This window comes from Gymnoscopelus braueri (assembly GCF_963280865.1).
Source record: "Gymnoscopelus braueri genome assembly, chromosome: 5".
In the NCBI taxonomy this organism is placed as follows: Eukaryota; Metazoa; Chordata; class Actinopteri; order Myctophiformes; family Myctophidae; genus Gymnoscopelus; species Gymnoscopelus braueri.
The window spans coordinates 35,808,416-35,831,551 of NC_137606.1; the positions used below are offsets into that span (position 1 = coordinate 35,808,416).

The 23,136-nt window shown below is 40.8% G+C and overlaps 1 protein-coding gene across 3 annotated transcripts; it reads left to right on the forward strand.

The window, feature by feature from the left end:
* The first annotated feature begins 1,040 nt into the window (after window positions 1–1,040).
* Window positions 1,041–21,807, forward strand: nlrx1 (NLR family member X1). Of its 3 annotated transcripts, none has more exons than XM_080428015.1 (14): window positions 1,041–1,177; window positions 3,955–4,041; window positions 5,710–5,766; window positions 7,197–7,306; window positions 7,548–7,771; window positions 9,460–9,626; window positions 11,193–11,424; window positions 11,951–13,106; window positions 14,149–14,332; window positions 14,657–14,752; window positions 16,297–16,383; window positions 17,499–17,750; window positions 18,813–19,029; window positions 20,270–21,807. In XM_080428015.1, exons 3-14 carry the CDS (start codon window positions 5,747–5,749, stop codon window positions 20,417–20,419), a joined length of 2,895 nt encoding a protein of 964 aa, XP_080284141.1. In that variant the 5' UTR covers window positions 1,041–1,177; window positions 3,955–4,041; window positions 5,710–5,746; the 3' UTR covers window positions 20,420–21,807. The 3 variants fall into 3 exon arrangements, with proteins under 3 accessions (XP_080284141.1, XP_080284143.1, XP_080284142.1); XM_080428017.1 differs by having other exon boundaries at window positions 7,197–7,300; XM_080428016.1 differs by having other exon boundaries at window positions 1,145–1,165.
* Window positions 21,808–23,136: the final 1,329 nt, after the last annotated feature.

The window sequence follows — 23,136 nt, forward strand, 5'->3', positions numbered from 1 at the left end:
TACATACAAAAACTGGTGTGTAGACTAGAGAAATCACTGTACAGATTAAAACAGTCGAAAATGGAACTAAATGTTGGCCTAAATGATAAGGAGAGATGCAAACATATTGGTAGCATTATGCAAATGAGGGGAAGTTGAACAGAAAAAGCAAAGTCTGCAACACAAGTTGACTAAGTTTAGAAAATGTAGCTGGCCATTTGTTTTGTGATGTGTGTGTACTGTAGCATGCACACTGGATTTACTGTGCAACAAACTCCCTCATGTTGTAGGCTAATAATTGTCAGTTTTTCTGGTGTTTAGTACAGTCCCAAATGACTAACTACAGTCTTATTAAAACATATTATAATTATTATCTGAGGAAGATGCAGTAGCATCGAAAAAACAGTCTTTGTATATATCATTATTGTAATTATTATTATATTTGAAAACATACTGGTGATTAGTTATACAGTGCTTCGTCATAATATTTGTTACTGTTAAAGCCCGACTTCACCCATTTTCAACCTATCTTCATATAGTTGGTCATCACTAATGCTCATGATAATATGGTACAATTTTTGTCTATTCTCTCTGCGTCTTAGAGGAGGGCTGTGGACAGTTCAGAAACCCGCCTACGAGTGACATCATCGATGGGGAATCCAAGTTGATAGAAACTGCAGACTTTTTATTGGCTTCCTATAATGGAAGCCATTGTTCTCGCATTAATAATAAACAAATAAAAGAAATTGTAATCTTGTTTGAAAAAAAACAAAACCCTGTCTACCGATGTTGTCACTGGTAGGCGGGTTTCTGAACTTTCCACAACCCTCCTCTGAGACACACAGTGAGTAGACAAAAATGGTACCATTTTATCATGCGCATGAGTGAGGACCAATTATATGAAGATATAGGTTGGAAATGGGTGAAGTCGTCCTTTAACAACCTGAGGCTGTAGCAGCATATCGCCAGTCAACAAGCTCTTATTCTGAAGTCCACTGACCGGAAGTCAAACGCATGCTTTCTCACAGCTTGACGAACGCGTAGCTTTGATATCGGAAAATCACTGATCTTTCAAATTCAATGTCACTGTCAGTGTCAAGCGGCTCAAGTCAACTTCGGTAGCTGTCAGTGTCAAGCCAACTTCATGTAGCTGCGCTGCCTCTGACATAAGGAACCGACGCAAACGGTAAAGCTGCTGGTAAGCAATCCGCTACATTACAATTATGAAACAAATGTTAACTGTTTGGCTGTAACTGTTGCCCCGGCTTGGCGCAGCTGTCTGTGAAAATACATTCTGATTCTAAAACATACGATTCGTATACGATCAGTGAATGTACATGGTGGAACATAGCACTTTACCAGGGGTTCACGTTACCGCAGGTTGATACATGCAATGTATGGAATATCAGCCATTCTATGGCGAGCTTACAGAGGATGTGTCGTCATCTGTAACGTTTTACATTTTATGACATATAGACTCAACTAAAGTATCGATAAATAAACGTTAGACTATATCCATTACAACCAATTTGGCAATTCATTGTCATCAGAAATTAAGATAATCGTTATGGAACTCTTTAGCCATGGTTCACATGACGCTCGTCTGTCACAATATGACAGCATGTTTCAGGGCTAGGATAGGAACTCTTTAGAATAAGCCCCCAGATGTCAGTAGCAGCAGCGGGGTCCTATTAGCTATATGTACATTATGTAAAGTAAAGCTATAGCTGCAAGTTCTGGTCAATTATGAGCTAAATGGACACAAAACTGAGCTGCAGCGCTTTGGTATTTGCCGAAAGTAAACGAAACTTATTTGGCTTTACTTGTGCTAAAATCCATGCATTAGTCTATTAACCTATATGATCTGTCAAAATGACCACCGATGTAAGCAGCCATTGTGTGGGCAGGACTGTCTCTATGATTAGTTTGCATTGCATGTTAACGAATAGAAGTAGACTACTATTGATCTGAATGAATGCATTAGTATTTGTTTATTTTGAACATATACATTAAAAAACAATACCAACATTATAGTTCTTTGTTAAAAAAAATCTTGGTCATTTAAAACATGTTGTCTGTCTTTGGGGCAACAACACAGTAGGCTAATTATGAGTCCTTGACAGCACCTAAAGGGCATGGTGTGCAGGCTGGCTGTCTGGATTCTTACAATAACTACAATACAGCAGTCAGCGTTACAAACTGGGTACCCCACCACTATTTAAAACAGATATATTTATATATATATTTTAAAACAATTGCTCTATCCTATATTGTGATTTATAATGGTGTAAGAAAGTTCCAAATACTGTATCACATTTTCAATCTACCAATCAATCTATTTAAAAATGTACTTTAAGTGAATTGAATATAACCCTAATTGTAATCTCAATATATTCAATCTTTTTTTTAATATCAATCATATTTTTCCTCAGCCTCTAGGGAGTGTGCATACAAAGTTTTACGTAGATCGGTGGAGTTATAGGTAAAAATGCGAATCTGATTCTGAAAATTTTCAAGTGGCATTTCTTCCTCGGCCTAGTGGGAATGTGCCTACAAAATTCATGATTTGAGGCATTTTGTTCAAAACGGAGCACTCCTGCAAACTTTGGAATCTTAGCCAATCAGGATGGAACATGAAAAATCTGAAAGACAAGTTTCGTTTAATGACTATAGAGATACTGTGTACCGATTTGCGTGATGTTTGGACAAAATCTGTAGGAGTACTGTAAAAAAAAATTTTTTGCAGAAAATGGCCTCCTGGTGGCGCTATAACAGCCCCATGTGAAAAATTTGGGGCAGAGGTTCTGCTCTGGGATCCAGGGCGTGTGTGTGCATAGTTTCGCTGCGACCAAGCCAACAGTGGTGGAGATTAGCTGGTCACTGACAGACACACGGACGCACACGCACACGCACACGCACACGCACACGCGCACGCGCACGCGCACACGCACACACACACACACACACACACACACACACCCGGACACTCACGGACACGGACACCCACTCTCACACACACACACACACACACACACACACACTCACACTCACACTCACACTCACACTCACACTCACACTCACACTCACACTCACACTCACACTCAGACGGACGGACGGACGGACGGACAGACAGACAGACAGACAGACAGATTGCAAAACATAGTCTCTGCCTTTGGCCTGGCAGAGACAATAAAACTGTACTAGACATGCACTGCTGTCATTGTAGTGCTGTCTGTTGTTGTCCCCACAAATAACGAGGCAATCACTGACAATGCAACTATCCCTCCAAGCTATGAGGTGTAGACCATGTCTAAAAGGTGAAGGCGGGTGACTTGACTGGAGCAGAGCAACATGCCTGCTGTCAAGAAAATGTTTGGAACTATGAATGTGTACCGATGCATGGAAAGTAGAACAGAAAGATATGATGACTCCTGTTAAATTGCTGTTCTGAACATGTATTGTGCCAAAGGGGAGCTGGTGCATGGATTTGGGAAAGATTCAAAGAGATTAAAGATTCAAAGAGGTTTGTCACTCACTCATACTGTATAAGTACAAGCAGCAACATGTTGGTGACATCCTCTGCAGACTATATAACAACACAATATGTACAGGTTAAGAAAAGAAGAACACGAATAGAATAGGAAAGGGAAATATGACTCTAGAAGAACTCTGATGCTGGTGTTTCATGACTCAGCCTGCCTGTCAGACTGGGCGGGGAGCACAAAAGCAAGCAGCAAACAACAAAACACCAGGCTCTGCAAGGCTTTCATACAGGATTTAGGTTTGTCCAGCTGCCAGAAGGCGGAGATCTCTGATCCTCTGTCTACGCTAGAGACATCTTGAATCTTAGATTGATAACTCAGTGATTGGTATAATTCTGAGTAATATTGGGTGAACTGGTAGACAGTATACAGGTTCATAATATGCAAGCACATTGTTATTATTATTATTTAAATGTATTTTGTGTTACTACAGGTTGATGTCTTTTGCACTGCTGGGCGGGGAAGCTGCTGCAGTGCTTTTCTCTACTGTCCACTATGTGAAATCTTGGAGTACGTTAAGGTATGGTAAATACTAGGCCTAGGCCTATATCAGATGATACACTTGAAGAATGATTTTAAGTGAACCAATGTTTCTTTTGATGTCAGTTTGATTTTAGCTTACATTATTTCTACATAAATATGTCCTAAAATAACAGATTTTCACACAACTAAAAGTAGACCCAAATAAATAGATCTGTCAAAAATATGATACTTAATTATACTGTCATTTATTTATTGAGGAAAACGATCCAATATTGCGTATCTGTGAGTGGCAAAAGTAGTGAACTATCAGTATCTGGTGTGACCCCCCTTGTGCAGCAATAACTGTGACTAAACATTTGCAGTAACTGTTGGTCAGTCCTGCACCTCGGTTTGGAGGAATTTAGACCCATCTACTTACTTTTAATTCCATACAGAACAGTTTAACACTGTTTCCCACTTTCCGCACATGAACTGCTCCTTCCACAACACTTTCCACAACATTTTCATTGGATTAAAGGTCAGGATTTTGACTTGGCCATTCCAAAACATTAACTTTATTCTTCTTTGTTCCATCAATGATGGTGTGGTGCATGGGGAATGCTCCCCTCGTGCAAGTAAATAAAGATATGAATACAGCCTAGTTGGTGACAGCTAGTTCGCACCCTCACATGAATGTAGCCTCAGGCGTGACTCCTCCCCAACCAATTCACTGATTAGCGCCATATTATATTCACCTGTTTCATAGGCTGTGTGTTTTCCACTTCCTGTCGATTTCATTGGATATCATTGGTCATCTGACCAGTTTCATTGGATTTCATTGGATCAAATCGACAGGAAGTGGAAAACACACAGCCTAGGAAACAGGTGAATAAAGCACCTGTTGCACCCTCTTGGGAGTCCATTTTCTTTCTGGGTTTGGTGTTACAGGTACATATAGTTAAAGTGATCGCTGAACATGTGAAAGTCAGTTTTTTAATATAATGCTTACTTATTTGACTGCCTTTTGTTCTATGAATGAAAGGACAATGTAAATAAGCTCTCAAGCTTTACTGTGTTGTCATTAAACGTTTCAAATATTTTCAAAAAGTGTGAAAATAGACCGCTCTACAAGCTCACAATGCATTGCAAGCTTGCTGATGCATAGTGAGCTTGCAGATGGACTATTTTCACTGTGTGGCACCTACAAAGTATAAAACAGGGCTTGAGTGGTTACACTTAGCAGGAAGATGCTCCTGTATTTCTGTAGTGAGGTTCAGAGGAGACACCGGGACTGGTAATTCACTCTTAGGGTGTGCCTTGAAAATGTAATGTTTTTTTTGGCAAGGAGATGGGCTACATTATCCCGTACAATCAATAGATGGCTGCATTCATTTTCCCTAACTGTAAATATAACCTGGGAGTGGTCCTGGACTGTAATGCTAGTTATATCCTATGCAGAATCAGATGAATGTTTGTTACTTGTTCATATATTATGTTATTTACATACATACGGTACTGTTCGTGTGACCATAAATGCTCAGAATGTTATTTAGATGGCATATTGTTTAGGCAGATGCTAGTTTTTTTCTGTATTTCCCCTGCAGGATCAATAAAGGTCTCATATCTCCAATTCATACTGAAAATACGGTGTGCTTGGTGGAGAATTGACTGACTTGAGCAATAAATATGTATAACACACACTGAGAATGTTGTGTTTTTCACATAGGTCAACCTCAGGGCCCTGACGTCCTCAGCCACCCAGGATGATGAATTCAGTGCAGAGGTCAGTTCATTAGTCACTAAACATCTGCATTTCAAGTACTGATTAGTAGGTTATTTTACTAAGGTATTGTATACTATGATATACTCATGTATGATATACAGTATATATGATATAGTATAGTGGTACCTACAGTATAAATTATAGATTGTAAAATGTATGCAAATTAGGAAGACTCATGTTAAGTGCAGTTATTGTTAATTCAATGGGAATAGTTTTGGGTTTAATGGGCAATTGTTATGATGTAGTATTTACTTGGTATCAGTGGTTTAGTGGAGACTATACAAAGTTATAGTTCTTATACTGACGTCTTTGGTAATTGTGTATATTCACTCCTAATGCACATAGTAATACGTTTTTGTGTCCTCACAAATATAAAAATGTCAGTACATATTATGAATATTTCAAACGGTTTCAATACTCATTTGCCACACTATTGATACCAACTGTGCATTCTCCTATGACTTCTCATTTCTGTCTAGCAGAAAAGTCAAAACATCCTGCGTCTTTCTCACTACACACACACACAGTGGTTGCCCACATGTAGCACTTCCTCTCTCGACTCGTATTGTTTCCTCCAATTGAATATAGCTGTCGCTATGTTATACTTTGTGGGTGTTAACTTGCAAAATTATTTTTGACAAACGCACAAAGCCTCTGCAAACATTTTTGAGTGGCAGATATGAGGCCATCTCTCCTTCACATGTGCCATTGAGGCAAATTAAAAGTTAAGACAAAAGATACCAGCATAGCCTACAGGACCGTAACAAACAACAGTCTTAACATATTTGGCACCTTTGAACTGCCTTTAGTACATTTCAGTTTCTTGCTCAAAGACACTTGAGCCTGGGAACAAACTGGAAACCTGGCTCCAAGGCAACCGCTCTTCCTCCTGAGTCACTGCCAGCCATGAGTATAATGATGATATACCTTTTTTAAACACATGGCGGTCTATGTTTTGTCTTTATTTTTTACGTCTCTACTCTCCATTTGGATTTTTTGTGATAGTGCCAATGTGAGTTTTGTCTCTGTAAATGTCACTGTTTCTGAAAATGTTCCTTTAATATACGACATGGACCACCTTTTCTTTTCAAAATTTGAGTATACCCACTTCTCCAGACACTGCTACATCACTGCTTAGTAAAGAAATTAATGTAGTGCCAAGATTGTACTTGAACCTCCTAAGTTAAGGTCTTTGTTTTCATACTGTTATCTCTCTGAACCCATGACCCTGTTGTAATTTGGCAAATGTTTATGACACTTGCTCCAGCTGAGTGCTTTTAAGTCGACTCTGGAAAAGAGCTTTACATTGTAAAGACGTCTTGGAATATAAGACTGTATTGATCACTGAGAGGACATTTTGGTTCATATGAGAAGCCACATATCACATTTAGATAATGTCTAAAACCTGTATGTTTTGTTTCACGTCACAGACCACTGAATCAGCTTGGAGAAGTATGGAGGAGGGTAAACTTCTCTCTCTACCCAGCTACTGGTTTCTACTGCAGGAGTCTCTGCTCCAGTACTTCTCAGCCAGGTAACGGTAAGTTTGATATATTGATGATAAGATGAGATCAAACCCAATGGCTCTTACACCCTGACATGTCTATTATACATCTTAAAAAATGCAATTAGCAGTGGTGAGACTGCTTATTATTTTAGATCTCCTGGATGTTAAATTGCTTACAAATGTTATTCATTTTAAAGAGAATAGAAATAAATGTATAACCTGGACACAAATACAGCCTATTACATTATGTGAAATATTCCATTTCTCTGCCCAGATCCCATAGAGATCCATAAGAGGAAACTGATGCAGTGGTTCAGCCACCTGTCCCATGAGGAGAAACAGTTTGGCGTGCATTTCAGCCCAGATAGCTTGCATGTGGATCCCTATATCCTGGAGACACATCCTGAAGAGAGGAGAGGGGTTCTCCGCTCCCCACTGCAGACCGAAACCCCCCTCAGCCGCGCTCTGACCCTGGACCAGCTCTTTGAACCAACCCAGGTTAGTCATATTGTCGCTGTCGGGCAGAAACCTCCTGTCTCCATGTTCTAACTCTTTGTTTTTTTCGTAAATTAATGCCCTACTTGACCATACTACAGCGTCACACAAAAGCATCAAAAGTAGCAGATCCACAAGCTCGAAACGCTTGTAGATCTGCTGCTTTTGCCACTTTTGAATTTGAATCCTGAAAAGTAACAGTTTTGGACCTTTCCACCCGACAGAGACGATATACAACACACAAAGTCTTTTGTCTTGACACAGAGTTTATAGAAAAGACATGTTGGTACAGGCAGAAGAGCAAAATCTTTGATGGGATTTGATCTCATGACAGTATTTGGGGCAAATATGTCTGTACGCATTGTATTGCAGCTACACAGGAAAGTGACACAGCAAATGATGGTAAGGGTAATACTTACAGTAAGTAATAGTAAGGGTGGGTGTAATGGTGAGTATGGTATTAATAAGCGTAAGGCCCTAAACGATACATCTGAAGCTGAAATGATGACACTCCTAACATCAATAGATCAATACAATGAAATTAAAATGTAAATAATCAGACTGGTTCTTAAATACAGTACAATGCTGTTAATTAAAATGAGGCCTGTTGACACTCTCCTGAGAGAGAAAGAAGCGAGTGAGGAGCCAACCTAATTCTATGGAGCGGACCCAGACCAGCTTTCCTCACATGCGAGTGGTGAGGGAGCAGGGTTTAGAAAACCTGGAATGGAATGGTAGCAGAGTGATGACAGAATGCAAGCTGGGACATGAAACCGCTGCCACTACACTCCACTCGCATACTCTGCAAGGGAGGGTGGTTCATTTTCTTTTGAAGCGTGACAGGCAGTCCATTCCCTTTCAGAACCCTGCAGTATTTTTTTTTAGCGAGACCAATTAGTAGAAAACCTTAGAGGGAGACGACTAGGAATGTAGATAGCCAATTATATTTTGGCATCGTTCCGAGTAGGCTAGCAGGGGTTCATGTTTAACAACTATATCTCTGCGCCAAAGCTGCTTTCGTTTCTTTGAGAATGAATTATCTCAGTGAACTAGACCCCCATGTAAGACAGCTCCTCAAATTATCATAACAGGAAGGAGAAGTACTGTTAACTTCTACTTTCTTTACTTCCCCTTTTTTTTTCTCTTTCTTTGTAATATTAATTTCTGTTTGTATGTACAAACGCGGGGGAGTGCGGGAGGTGAACTCGAAGAAAACGAGCACTCCTTTTTCAATCTGACTGGTTCTTCAATTGTACTGTAACATACATACTGTATATATATATATATATATGTGTGTGTGTGTGTGTGTGTGTGTGTGTGTGTGTGTGTAAAACCAGTCAGATTGAAAAAGGAGTGCTCGTTTCCTTCAAGTTCACCTGTCAAAAAAAGAAATGACATCTCAGAGGTACCGAGACTAGGGGGGGTGGTGGGGGGCGAAGATTTACGATTCTGTCCCTATCAGGACATAACTCAGACGGTGCTGAGTCACCGCCTAAGCTCGCTCGGCGGTGGCTCAAGTCACCTTCAGACGGCGCGCCTCCGTCGGTGAAAACGAGTGCACCTTTTTCAATCTGACTGGTTTTACAATCATACTGTGACATATATGTGTGTGTGTGCGTGTGTGTGTCTGTGTGTGTGTATGGCCCTTAACTGATCCCATACTTGGTATGGTACGCATTTACTTTCCACAGAAGTGGAATGACAACAGAGGGCTGAATGTACTGCTGTATGGACCGGTGGGTACGGGGAAGAGTATGGTGGTCCGCAAGCTGGTTCTGGGCTGGTGTGCTGGGAGAACCCTGACCCAGTTCAAGTTGCTGGTACCCTTTTCCTGTGAGGACCTCTCCCAGCTAAAACGGTAACATGTCTTCCACTCTCTGCTAATGGACAGGTTTTCAAAGTGGTGGCTGTGTCCCCCAGAGGGCGCCAGGTGGCCAATTGGAAAGGAGAGGAAAATAGGGGGTGTTGTGTCATTTAATATAACATTATTGTGCCAGTTTACCCACTAACCCTATTTGGGCATGTCATTATTGTTAAAATATTTCCAAAAATTGTTAAAATAGATCTGCAAGCTCACAATGCGGTGCAATACAACGTGTTCTGAACTTGTACATTGGATATTTTCAATATACATATATTTTAAGAGCCATGATTTCACAATGGGGGCACCACAGCCAGAGGCTACGGCTATTTGGGGGGTTCCTTCACATGGAAAAGTTTGGGAACCCCTGTGCTAATGCATTTCTTTCAGAGGTTTACATGTTTTACATAAAAATACGAGATATTATGTTACACATTTAATAACAATCAAACAACTGAGTGCTCAATTATTGAAATCCCATTCATATTAAAGGTAGGGTAAGTGATTTTTTTTTGGATATATATATATATATATATATATATATATATATATATATATTTTTTTTTTTTAAAGGTTTAAGTACTATATTCTGATAGTAATCATTGCTACAGAGCGTTTGTTCGGTCACAGGGGTCTCTCCAGCTAGTAAAGAGAATATAGTACATTTTCAGGTAGGTGAAAACATTTAAGCCAATCAGGAGAGAGCACTGAACATGCATTTTCTGTTTAACTCTTTCACTGCCAAGAGTATTTTCATAAAGTACTCCCCCAGTGCCAGCAATTTGCTTTTTTTTTTTTTTTTTAATTTTGTAATTTTTCATTCAAATAAATTATCTGATTGGGTTTTTAAACCCATAATACAGTTCTACCAGTAGAGAGCAACAAATCGACACATTGATGACCTCGCTGGCTCACTCGCCCCCTCCCAAACAGGCTCACGTCACATCCGGTCATAACCGGATGTTGACATTTTCGACAATCGTTGATCGGGCTAAATTACGATGTGATACACGACTACGATGACTGATCGTCACCCAGACCAAAGAGAGTAGACGTGGACCTCTCTGTTTGTTTTTTATACCGTGTGAAAAACCGTGACTTTCCCTATTCTGGCCGAAAATGACCGCGGGAAATAAATGAGAACCGGAAACGGAATCTGCGTCATGAAACCGGAACCCAATGAGTCTGAAGGAGTCAGTAAGCGAAAGTGATCATGAAAAATAAACAGAATAGCGCGACCACAGTCAAAAGTAAAAACTCGGGATTTCTCGTGCTGGCAGGGAGGGTACTCGGGGAAAAACTCGGGATATCTCGGGGCGTGGCACTGAGAGAGTTAATAAAGAGCTGGAGAAATATGGGAGACTCCTTTTACTGAACAAACACTCTATAGCAATGAGTACTCTCAGAATATAAACCCATTTTGCAATTATTTGAATAATTGCAAATCACCTTTAAATGAGTTGATGTACAACAGGCTACAGAAATGTTGTGTTTTCACACTCTTTGGATGTGTGTTGATGCCAGCTGGACAAACTGACCATGACACCTGGCTGTCCCACACAGGTCGACTTCCTTAAAGGACCTGGTGGGCAGGAAGTACCTCCACCTGCAGAGGACCCCCCTGCTGAGCGGGGAGGGGGATCATGCCAAGGACGTTCTCTTCCTCTTCAATGGGATGGAAAAGTTGAACCTTGACTTCCGAATCGGCTCCACAGAGCTTTGCAGTGACCCCAGCGAGATTCTCTCTCCAGAGGCTGTGGTTGTCAACCTGCTGAGGAAATATCTCCTGCCTGAGGTAGGACATGAGCAAGCAGCTTCTCATCAAGGCCAATGACATGTTGTTTGGAAATAAGATAAAGATTGTATCTACTTATATGTATCTACTAGATGCATACGTTATTATGTTGAACATACACCTACATACGTATCCACTTAAAGCCTATATACTTTGTTAACTGTGGTCCCCTAGGGGCCTGTACTTGATACCCTACCTCTGTTCTACAAGGTCACGTTGTAAAGTGTAGTGAGCTTGTGGATCTGCTATTTTTGCAGAATGTTCGCCTATTATGACTTGCACAGAATAGGGATCCTAGGGTTCATGTGGTTAACTACTGTAGTTACATTGAAGATAGATTTATGTCTTAAATCTAATTAGTATCTTGAGGGAAATTCAAGGGGTTCAGAATCAAGAAGTTTGAATATAAAATAAGACTCAGTCCCTCGAACACCCAGCGTGCTTTTCAATCAATCAAACTAATATAATAAAATAATCAGGACATCACTCAACATATTTTTTTGAGTTCTTCCTTCTTATTTCCTAGGCCAGTGTCCTGGTCACCACCAGGCTGTCTGCGCTGGACCGCATCCCTCCGAAGTACGTGAGCCGCTACACACAGATCTGTGGCTTCACCGACCCAGAGAGTCAGCGGGCCTACTTCAACAACCGGCTTCAGAAGGGCGGGGAATGCCCACGAAGACAGGAGCTCATAGAGCTCCTCTTCCTCAACCTCCAGAGGGAAAGCCAGCTGGCTGCAGCCTGCTTCCTCCCATCCTACTGCTGGCTCACTTGCGCCACCTTACACCATCTCCATTTTACGGACGCCCAAGCACCAATCCGCACCCTGACCGGGATATACACCAGTTTTCTCAGGCTTAACTTTGGCGGTGAGGTGCTGGGCATGGGGCTGGGGCCCGAGGCAGGGGCGGGCGAGCGGCAGACTTCTCTGATGCTGTACGTGGTCCGCACTGTCGGAAAACTGGCGTTCGATGGCGTGACAAAGAGACGCACCTGCTTCACAGAAGAGGAGCTGGAGCAGTGGGTGGGAGTGAAGACGACAACAGACGAAGAGCTGCGTCAGTTGGCCGTGTTCCGAACTGACGTTCTCGACTTCTTCCTGGTGCCTTGTGTGAAGAGTGGTAAGGGTTACCCGGGGGAAGTGCATGAAAAAGATGAGAGGCGGTACGTCTTTGCTGTCCCAGCCATGCAGGAGTACCTGGCCGCTCTCTATGTGGTTTTAGGGGAGAATAAATCTGCTCTGGAGAAGTTCACCAAGCAGGTGACGATGGCCGTTGGCCAGGCAGGCGAGGACGTCAGTTCCCTCATCTTAATCCTCTCCAAGTTCATCCCTTTCCGTGTCTTTGCCATCTTCAACCTCCTCAAGCTCTTTCCCAGTGTGTACGAGAAGATCCGCAGCCGCAGCAAGGCCAGCATCGCCAAAACGATGACCACAGAGTTGTTCCGCACCGAGGACCTCTACAACGAGGACGTCCTGGATCAGGTAGAGCAAAGCCTGCTGGGGGTCCATGGTCCGCTGCTACAGCAGCATGAAGACAGACAGCCGTTTGAGCTGTACCCGATCTTCATGGGTGGCCTTTTGCATTATGGGAATCGTGTTCTCCTCGAGCAACTGGGCTGCATCATCAAAAGCACCACGGTGTCTCAGATCACACGGGCCCTGAGGAAACACCTTATCAGAGGTATCAACTTTTGATTATTTTGTTCTGCATTTATTGAGGCAAGAGGACAGTGTAGCGACAGGAAAGTAAGGTGAGAGAGGAGGGCTGACATGCAACACAGGTCAGAAGTGAACCCTGAACATTACTATTGTCGTTGTCGTGGCACATTAAAATGCCAGTATGTAACTTCTTTTGAAAGATATTGGGGAACAGGCATGCCCAGGTAGTAGTGATCATAGAGGTCTGTGAGAAATTCAGCCCCATACACTGTGTTTATACCCTCAAATTCTGCATCGTAAAACCAGTTTATTTTCAGCACTGTTTTCACAACATGGGTCATTCACACCTGAACCAATCAAGTTGCAGTATTGTGCATTCACAGTGCTATGGTTCACATAGACACAAATGTTGAGCAAGAGGTTCTACAATGGTGGACAAACGATCCACTCCCGCCAAACAGAAAGGAGTTGGATAAAGCTCACTGTAAAAATATAATAAACATAGCAGAATTCAGAAGGTGGGTAGTGTGTAGGGTTAAAGACGGATGCAGAGCTCTCATTGTTTCTGTTGGACACAGCAATATGTTGTGGGGAAGTGACGGCCTTTTGCCGTTTTGAAATGTTTTCAAAACATTTGTCACCCGGTTGAGACACCTGTGTGCCACAGAGCTGTTTTCAGAACCAAACCTGCATCTGTGTGGGCTAGTTTCAAATGTACAGTATGAAACATATGAGGCCTTAAAGTGGGCCTACCACTTATGTACCATCACGTCCTATAGCACTGAATCTGACATAAACATGTCACATGCCATTCTCCCCGTCCCCTATTCTGTGTTACTATACTAACTACCAAAGTAGAAATACCATTTAAAGACATATTTGAGAGAATAGAGGTGCATTTTTGTTCACCTTATCTATAATTTCTACTATTGATCAGATAAGGCACACTCCAGTTATACATTATTACTATTGTGATGCCCTCTAAAAGGAGATTTGTTTCTGTCTTGTCCGTCTCTAGATTACTAGCATTTTGACTAAAAACATTGTTTTTTGTTGAACAACAGAGTTGGGCAAACCACAGCCACCTGAGGAACTGATGGACCTGTTGGTTCTGCTGTATGAGTTCCAGAACCCCAGACTCACCGCCGACGTCCTGTCCTCCATTCGGACTATCGATCTCACCAACATCCGAATGACTCCCCTCAAGTGCTTTGTTCTGAGTTCTGTGTTGTCCTGTACACCGGACAGGTATTTGTATTGTTTTTGACTGGTTAATGTCTCCCGTCCTGCAATTGTTTCTTGAATGTAATACAGCTCCACCAAATAAGTCTACAGTATTTTTGAACAAAGATCCATATTCTTTCAACCAACTACTGCAGTTACCAGACGGTTCTTTATAACTTCTGATGGCTGGAAAAAGGGAAATCAGTTCCTCTTGGGGAGTGTAGGAGTTCCTTTTTTTTGTGTAAATGCATAACAAAATGCAACTTCTACAATGGTTTAAGATATTGAATATTACATTTTAATGTAATTTATTGTAAAAGAAGTTGCTTCTGGTATCTTTTTGTTCAGCTTTCACCTTGAAGAGCTGGATCTGTCATCCTGCCATTTGACGCACACTTCGCTTGAGATGCTATGGCCTGCCTTCAGACACACGCACAACCTCAAGTGAGACAAACTTTAACTTATCACAAATTTCTTGTGGTTTGTAGGGAAGACCTTCTCATAAAAATATACTGCATGAGATTCACCACCTGTGGACGTTTTTGTTTATTTTTTATAATTCATTAGGCTTGGACCATACCCGAAATGTTCTATCTTGATGCGTTTCTGCCAAATTGTCTTATATATTGTCTTATATATTTATTACTATCGACTCATGTTTAACATGACGGTAGATGAAGTATTCTTTGTACCACTCTACATAATGTACTCACCCTATAAACAAATTTAATTCTAGAAACAAATTTACTTCCAGAAACACTGGCATTGTGTTTTAACTTTCTGAGTTACATGATCACTACATATAGCTAAACTGCTTTGAGGAACCTCCAACTGGTTTAAGACCAGAATCATATTTACTATACTGGTGAACAAACCACTCTTCACGGCAGTCCATTCAGTGCTTTTCAAATCCAGATACAGCAATTATCCCTGATAAAACATTGTGCAGACACATCAAGGTCACAAAGATAAGTATACAGGTGATAAATCTTTGTCAGAGCCATAAAACAATGAGCCACACATGCAGCAGTATAAATTCCTCTTTTTTTGTATTGCTTCCTCAATTGTATTGCTGGTAAATGTTTTTAAGCAGGTGGTTTTATTAACTGCATGTATCAGGTCATAACTTTACCAACCTGACAACAAAAGCCTACCCTCCAGGAAGGTTTGGTGTTAGTACTTGTTTTGCACTAATACAGGTATAACACCTGAGACCGCGTACTGGTCTGAACTTGTTTGTTTTTTTGCGGTAAAAGAAATCATAATTAAGTCATAGTACTTGGTGTTGAAAAACGTCTGTCTACAGTGATTAAATATATTATGTAACTGCCCAGATTGTGTTGAATTACTGTTTATCATGCTTTTATATCAAGAACATCCCAAATCCGATCTTATATAAAAGCATGTAGCTCATATTCTGTCCAATCAGTGACGGTGATATAACATTAATTTGGTTAATGTTACTGTTGATTTTGAATGGTGTGTATACTGACTATGTTTGCATGCACACTATGATCCAGTTACTGTGAATAATCAGGTTAATCAGTTGATGGCTCAGTTAAAACATTGACATGATTTGAAAGGCAATTTTCCGCCAATAACCCATTTTCTGTGGTCTGGATAGAAATGCAAAAAAAATGCATCAGATGGAAGTTGTGGGGTTCATGTCAGATGTTTTTTTAAATATATTTTGTATTTATTTCACTAAAATGTGCCATGTTTTCAAGATTGTGGTTCATGGTCAAATAATTTAAAGATCAGGCTGAAATACTGAAGTGTTAAGTTTATCCAAATTATCACCTGACTGCCATTTATTGGGTAATCATTATCAGGGTATTCATTGTGTTAAGAAGACTGGTTAATTAGTGTGCATGTAAATGCTGCCTGACTACATTGGATGACGCCTTCCTTTGCTCTGCCTGCTAATAACCAGTATAACCAGAATGTGTGTGAGTATGTGATGGTGTGTGCCTTTGTGTTTGCTTCAGTCTCCAGTTTAACAGCCTGGGTCCTGAGTCGTGCATCCTCCTACGAGATCTGCTACTAGATTCTAAGAGTTCTATTAGATCTCTACAGTAAGATGTCTCCATTATTCTCCTGATGGTGCTTCAACCAAACGTCTACAGCTCAGCCTAAAGTGAATCTACCCTGGCCATGGGACATACAGTATTAGACCTCAGGGCGGGCTGCTCTATTTACACAAAAATACTTTTGTCAAGTGGGTTTAAGTAAATTTGATGAAGGTAAAGCACACCAAAGAAAAGATAAACATTAACTTTGCAAGAAGTACCAGTAAACTATCAAATTGGTCAGTTAAAGCTTAACAGGCCTGTGTCAGCCAAGCTGGCCAGCGTTATGGAAGAGTCCTTCCTCTCTTACAGGAACGTACATTAATGAGGTGGCTAGCCATGAGCTTGCCAGTTGAGATCCCCAAAAAGACTAGCTTAAATTTCCTTTTCCTGACTCTATGAAATTGATATCCCGACCTGACAAAATGCATTTTCTGGTTTGAAAAGAGCTGGAGAGACAGGGAGACCCCTGTTACTGAATAAGCAATGATTACTATCAGAGTATAGAGCTACTTAACACTTAATTTATCAAAGAAATATAACAAATATCACTTAAACCCTGTGTGAATATACACCCATTACAGTGTTTGGTTAGGCTTCCAGACAGAATAAGTAACAAACTGATATGCATAGCTAAATAAAAACTAAGACCGCCTGTGTGAACAGTCCTTATTTTCAGGAGCTTTACAGACCATTTTTTTTTTTAACCAAAAGCAAAGTCACTATGTATATTTATCACAAATCTGACCTAAACTGATGTTCAAGTCCTTTGTTGTATGTACATCTGATTTACAATATTATTGACTTATTCTATCATACTCATTTGTTGCTCTGCTTCACAAAGTATTCATCCTTACATGGATGAAAACGATACATGACATGGATTATCAGTGTTAAATTAGTGCCATTAAGGAAGTATGAATACATTTAAAAAGTTTGTGCCTTTGTCTCCAGCATTTGTCATGTATTCGTCTTAATAAATGCAAAGATATTTATTAAATCCAAAACCCAGTTGCTCAACATGGCAATTAAACTTTCAACGGTACCAATTTGTTGGAACCAAACTGTGAACGTCGTCATGTTTGAATAAAAGTGCTGACTACCACGCCTTGCTCCTCCAGACTGTGTGATAACCCGCTGTCGGAGGCTGGGGTCCGGACCCTGCTGGAGGCCCTTCCAAAGAACAGCTCGCTGAAGCATCTGTCCTTGATGCACACAGGCCTGGGGGACGAGGTGGCCTTGGAGCTGGCTGATAGCCTCCATCTGCACGCAGGTCTGCAGGAGCTCAACGTGGCCTACAACAACATCGGAGATTCATCTGCTCTCAGCCTGGTGGACGCCTGCAGGGAACACCCCAGTATACACACTGTGCAGTAAGACATGACACCCCAGTATGAAGCACAACACCCCAGTATCAGTGAGGATACCGTAGTATAAGACACTACAGCCAAGTATAAATCATGACACCTCAGAGCACAGTCATAATGTTTATGTCCAATGTTGTCAGATGACGCCAATACTATGGCTATTAAAGATCAATTCCTTCCATATTCAACTTGGATCTCATTGTCCCATCTTTCTGTCCAAGTTCACCAGTTCTGACCAAAGTCTAATCGAATGCTACAGTTTATAGTGCTGGCAATCTTGTTATATGTACTGGGTCGCCTACGACGTGTTCTGGTTAGGAAAGTAAATCTGCCACTTAAACCATGACAAAATCAACCAAAACATAAAATCTGGCATGCTTGTTCTTCTGCAACATTGTATCTGTCTTCTAATAGCCAGAATCTGATCCACACAACGCATTTACAAGGTGTGCTGACTGTCATACAGTAGATCAAATCAGTATGTATAAATGGACGAATGAGCTGAAAATCAATTGAGCAAATTTTCCCTCCTTAACTCATTGACTGCCAGAGTTAAACATCATCTATGGCTGGCTGCCCTTGCCAGTGATTCCGAGCGATTTCGCTAACCTTTGAAAAATCATAGAATATCTTTCTTCACGAAGATCCACCTGCCGAACGCTTTAAAAGAGAAAAAAAATGTGCCGCTGTGATAAGCCAATCGATGTGGGCAATAGTCGTGGGCAGTTGAATGTGGCTTGTTTTCGCCAAAAAACAACAAAGCAGAGAAAATAGTATTCTTCTAAATCCTTAAAATTAGATCGGACGGGGCTGGCTTTGTTGTGATCATATTATTTCTGGGTCTACTGTTCTCCAGAAGTCATAGTATCACTCATAGGTTGGCAAACAGCGCCCCCCTAGTGTAAACCATTGAAAACACCACACACTCAATTCATCAATGGCAGGCTGAGCCTCGGGCCGATTGCCGAGCGCACTCGTCAATGGCAGTCAATCAGTTAATAGGATCTGTCATGTTAATAAATGTTAGACATTCTGCTAAGCTGTACTCTTCCATTCTTCCTGGCCCAGCTTGTACCTGAACCCTCTCAGTAACGTGGGGAAACAGTCCCTGTACGTTCGCGGCGTCAAGGAGGACCAGGGACAGGGTGGTACGGGCAGGCGGGTCAGGGTCCTGGCCTCGGTCACCGAAGGAGAGGACCTCTCAGAGGACTGGCACCCCATCCTCAGTGTGATCAGAAAGAACTTTTCATCGTGGGATCGTGAGCGCGTACAGCAGCAGCTCCAGGTGAGCATGTTACACATACAGTATGTACTGTACATACAGTGTAACCCATGGCCACTCGCCTCAGTGGGGCCAATGGTTTGCTTCTCTTTCAAACATTTGTTTTGGTTTCTCACTATGGGAAACACTGTGTTATCCTCAGAAGCTCTTATAGGATTATCCCAGCCAGTATTGGCTGGAAGTAATGATGCCGGCTTTGGTTTCTGCCATACTAATGAGAATATGAGAGGAGGGGTTGTCGCTGATACTGATACTCCCAATGTGGGCAAGCAGTTATTGGGTGGAGGAAATCATTCCCCTTCTCTATATGGCCAGCCGTGGTGTCTCCCGCTATGCCAAGACCTCGTCTCCCAAGCTCGTTGGGAGATATTTCATCCTCAGAATATGGTCCAGGTGTTCTACTTGGCCGGCCTTATGGGCCTGGTCCATGAGAAGTCTAATTTGAATGCAGTGGCACTTCCCAACATGCAAATGTCATTGCCACGATTCAGTTAGATTACCTAGTTGATGTATTAGCTTGTTTTCTTCTATGCACACACATAGACTGTATGCCTTTTGCTGTTGTATTCACAACTTTGAAGTTTATTGGACAACCCATCAATTGGACTGTTTGAGCTACTACAAACAAACATCAACAACCTGTCGCTCAACAAGGTAAAGCGGTTATTTATGATGGAACGTTTTGGAAATCCTGCAGGGCGTCTGAAATGGTGATTAAATTGGAAACAAAATATAGGCATCGCAAGCCATGATAACATGTAGGTTATGTTCAACTTTAGGCATTTAGATTCCCTGTAGATCCTATAATAAAAGTGTGTGACTATGGTCCATTGTTGTGTGACTATTGTGACAGTGATATTAGGTTAAAGGAGTAGTTCACCCAAAGAATGATTTATTTTCTATCAATTACACACCCAATGAAGCCTGTAAATTCATGGGAGTTTTTACTGAGCCAATAATTTGATGACTGGGTCAATAGGACAATCGGTAGGAGACTCTTGAGTCTCCGCCGGTCATCAAATTATTGGCTTAGGAATGCGACAAAAAAATTGATAAAAATCTCCATGAATTCAAGGCTTCATGGGGTGTGTAATTGATGGAAAACAAGTGATTTTTTTGGGGTGATCTACTCCTTTTAAGGACACTGTTTAATTCTGCTGTATTTATGTTCAGTTCAGAACTGCTGTTCTTCCCCAATCTCCTTTTGTGATCAATAAAGCTGTAAATCATTTCAACCCCTCAGGTATTCTTGAGGGACCTGGAGTGGGGTCGTCAGCAGCAGCCAAGCTTTTGGAAACGGCTACACTTCCGTCGGGTGGAGAAAGGAGTCCGACAGACGCTACGGATGCTGGAAACAGACCCTCTGCACAAGTCGAGAGGAAATGTCAAGTAAAGCAAGCAAAGCTGGATTTAATGTCCTCAATGTTTCATTCGATTTCATTTTTAAATTTGGGACATTGTAATGGGAAAGTCCAAGTCTAGTTGGTCTGGTAAGTAGCCTATGAAATGGGCCTAAAAAATAAGGAAATGGTGTTTTTTTTCTCAAATGTTGGGAGATTCAAATCAGTGATCATTTGCATCATGTGCATTTTATTGTCTGTTGCCATGTCTTCCAGATTTATGAGCTCATTAGCTTTCATAGTGTGGCTTATAATCTATGCACTTTGTCCTTTTGTATTTGTAGTTTTTTAAAGATAACAAAGTATAGATACTTGAAAAATGACTAATGTTGGAATGAAAAGATTTCTGGTTCATATTATTTGCCTCATCCTTTACCTTTTTAAAGGTAAGATGAAATAGTACTGTAAGTATGCAATAGCAGAGAGCCACCTAGCCGTTTGACAAAATAAACATCAGCTCACTTTCATGTTATGAACATTGCACATTGTTTTGTCTATGAGACAGGCAAACATAACAGTGTGGGTGACTGTTTATTGTTAACATAATGGAACTGTAACTGGCTCATTAAACACAGCAAAGAAGTTTTTAATGGGTTTTCTTCTTGTAAAAGAAAACTCTGTAGTTACTGGTTCTCAACTGGTTTCTTAAACTCCGTTTTGATTGAACTTATGGAAAGTGTCTATTTTTGCTACATGTTAAGTTCCTTATGAATCTCTACTTCGTCATGCAAGTCTTTTGGTTGAAACATTTCAGTTACATATTTAATAAAATAAAATACATCTTCCTCATGAACAGTTTGCTAGTAGTCAGCACAAAACTGACAGACTGGAGCTTCTGGCCTGATTGCATCTTGAGATATTATTCAGTGACATGACATACAGTGTAACTGCAAATGCCAACAGTATTTACCATGATGGTGTCAGATGTAATGGTGTCTGTGTGTACACAGTATAGTATGTATTCTCATGAGCCTCACTGTCGCAGTCCTGCCTTGTTTTCAAGTGATGCAAAAAGTTATGCATGTAAAACGATGTTTGTAGTTAAAAATAAAACAAGCGCCCCCCTCCCTTCAGCCCATCCAATCCAGCACTAAGTAACCACCTCAGAGCATTCTGACGATCAGTTCTCTGGTGGTTGTCGGCATGATTATTTGCCTTTCCTAGCACACATTTCTCAGTCTGCTAGGAAATGTCTACATTTCCCAGTCATATTTCGTACATTTACCATAGCACATATACCGTATATACTGTGTAAGCAATAATACACAAGAGGCTGACGTATATCATGATCATATCATGGCTATGGGTGTTGGCAAAAAATCTGGTTGAAACACTGTTTTTTTCCTTCATTAAAATACTGTTTGCATCGTGGGTACGAGCAGTGTGGCCTCTTGTTTCTTCATTTAATATGGCTTTTATAACCTGATCAGTATATGTAATTGCCAGGTGAACGGGGTGGAATGTGGACGTATTGATATTGGATGACTTGCTGTCATTCAGTCGAGATATTTACATGAAAAACAACTCTTTAAGTTTGATCATTTATCAATAAATGATACTTTGTAATTGTTATTGCATTCTGTAGTCAGATTCTCTGATCAGTTTGTACCCTTCAACGTTTTTCAGACCAAGCACCCCCTAGCTGAGAGAGATGAGGCAGGGAACACTATTGTGTTTCAGATTAAACTTTTTCACTAGTATCAGTGTATTTTCATTTAAAACATTTAACCACTTAAACCGTCAATACTTAGTAAACTTAACCTTCACTCTGTACTTGGTCTGCTCTTTTCCTCCTACACCAAACCTCTTTGCCGAAAATGGCAGATCCGCGGCGGCGTGTGCTTGTAGATCGGCTGTTTTCGGCTGATGTTCCCCTCAGAATATGGATTCCAGGGTTCAAGTGGTTGACGTGAAAAAAAAGGTTCCAATCACACAAAGATGTACCCCTAGGGGTCCCGGACCCCCTGTTGATCTACTCTCACTGCGTCTCATTGGCGGGCCATGGGCAGTTCAGAAACCTGCCTATGAGTTCATCGATGTAGATTCCAAGCCTTTCTCTTTTGAAATAGAAGGTATTGTTCTTGAATTTAAAAAAAAGAAGTTTGAAATCTTGTTTGAAATTGCCAAACCTGCCATTGATGAGGTCTCTGTTTACAAAGAAGCCAAGATTAAAAAAAAACCTTGATAGCTTCCATTCTCAACATTCACTCACTACTTTCCCACTGTGGCCACTCTCACTGGCTGATCTCCATGGGATAGAGTTTGCAAGTAGTAGGTAGCCTACATGTCAGTGCCAGTGGTGGAAAGTAACATTTACTTAAGTACTGTACTTAAGTACAATTTTGAGGTACTTTTACTTTACTGGAATATTTCTAATTTTCAGTACTTTTACTTCTACTCCACTACATCTCAGAGGCAAATATTGTACTTTTACTCCACTACAATTATTTGAAAACTTTAGTTACTAGTTACTTTGCAGATATAAATTATTATATTATGAAACATACATTAACCACTGCAGCCCTATTTTATACCTCGGCTATTTGAAAATAGCCGATCTACAGCTTGTAGATCTGCTATTTTCAAATATTTAGTACTTTTACTTTTGGTACTTTAAGTACATTTTTAATTCTGGTCTTTTACTTGTAACAGAGTATTTCTATATTGCAGTATTGGTACTTTTACTTGAGTAAAGAATTGGAGTACTTTT

Coding starts and splice junctions, on each gene's coding strand:
- nlrx1 (XM_080428015.1), top strand. CDS start 5,747: ATGATGAATTCAGTGCAGAG. Junction 9,627..11,192: donor GACCTCTCCCAGCTAAAACG/GTAACATGTCTT, acceptor TGTCCCACACAG/GTCGACTTCCTTAAAGGACC. Junction 14,753..16,296: donor AGACACACGCACAACCTCAA/GTGAGACAAACT, acceptor TGTTTGCTTCAG/TCTCCAGTTTAACAGCCTGG.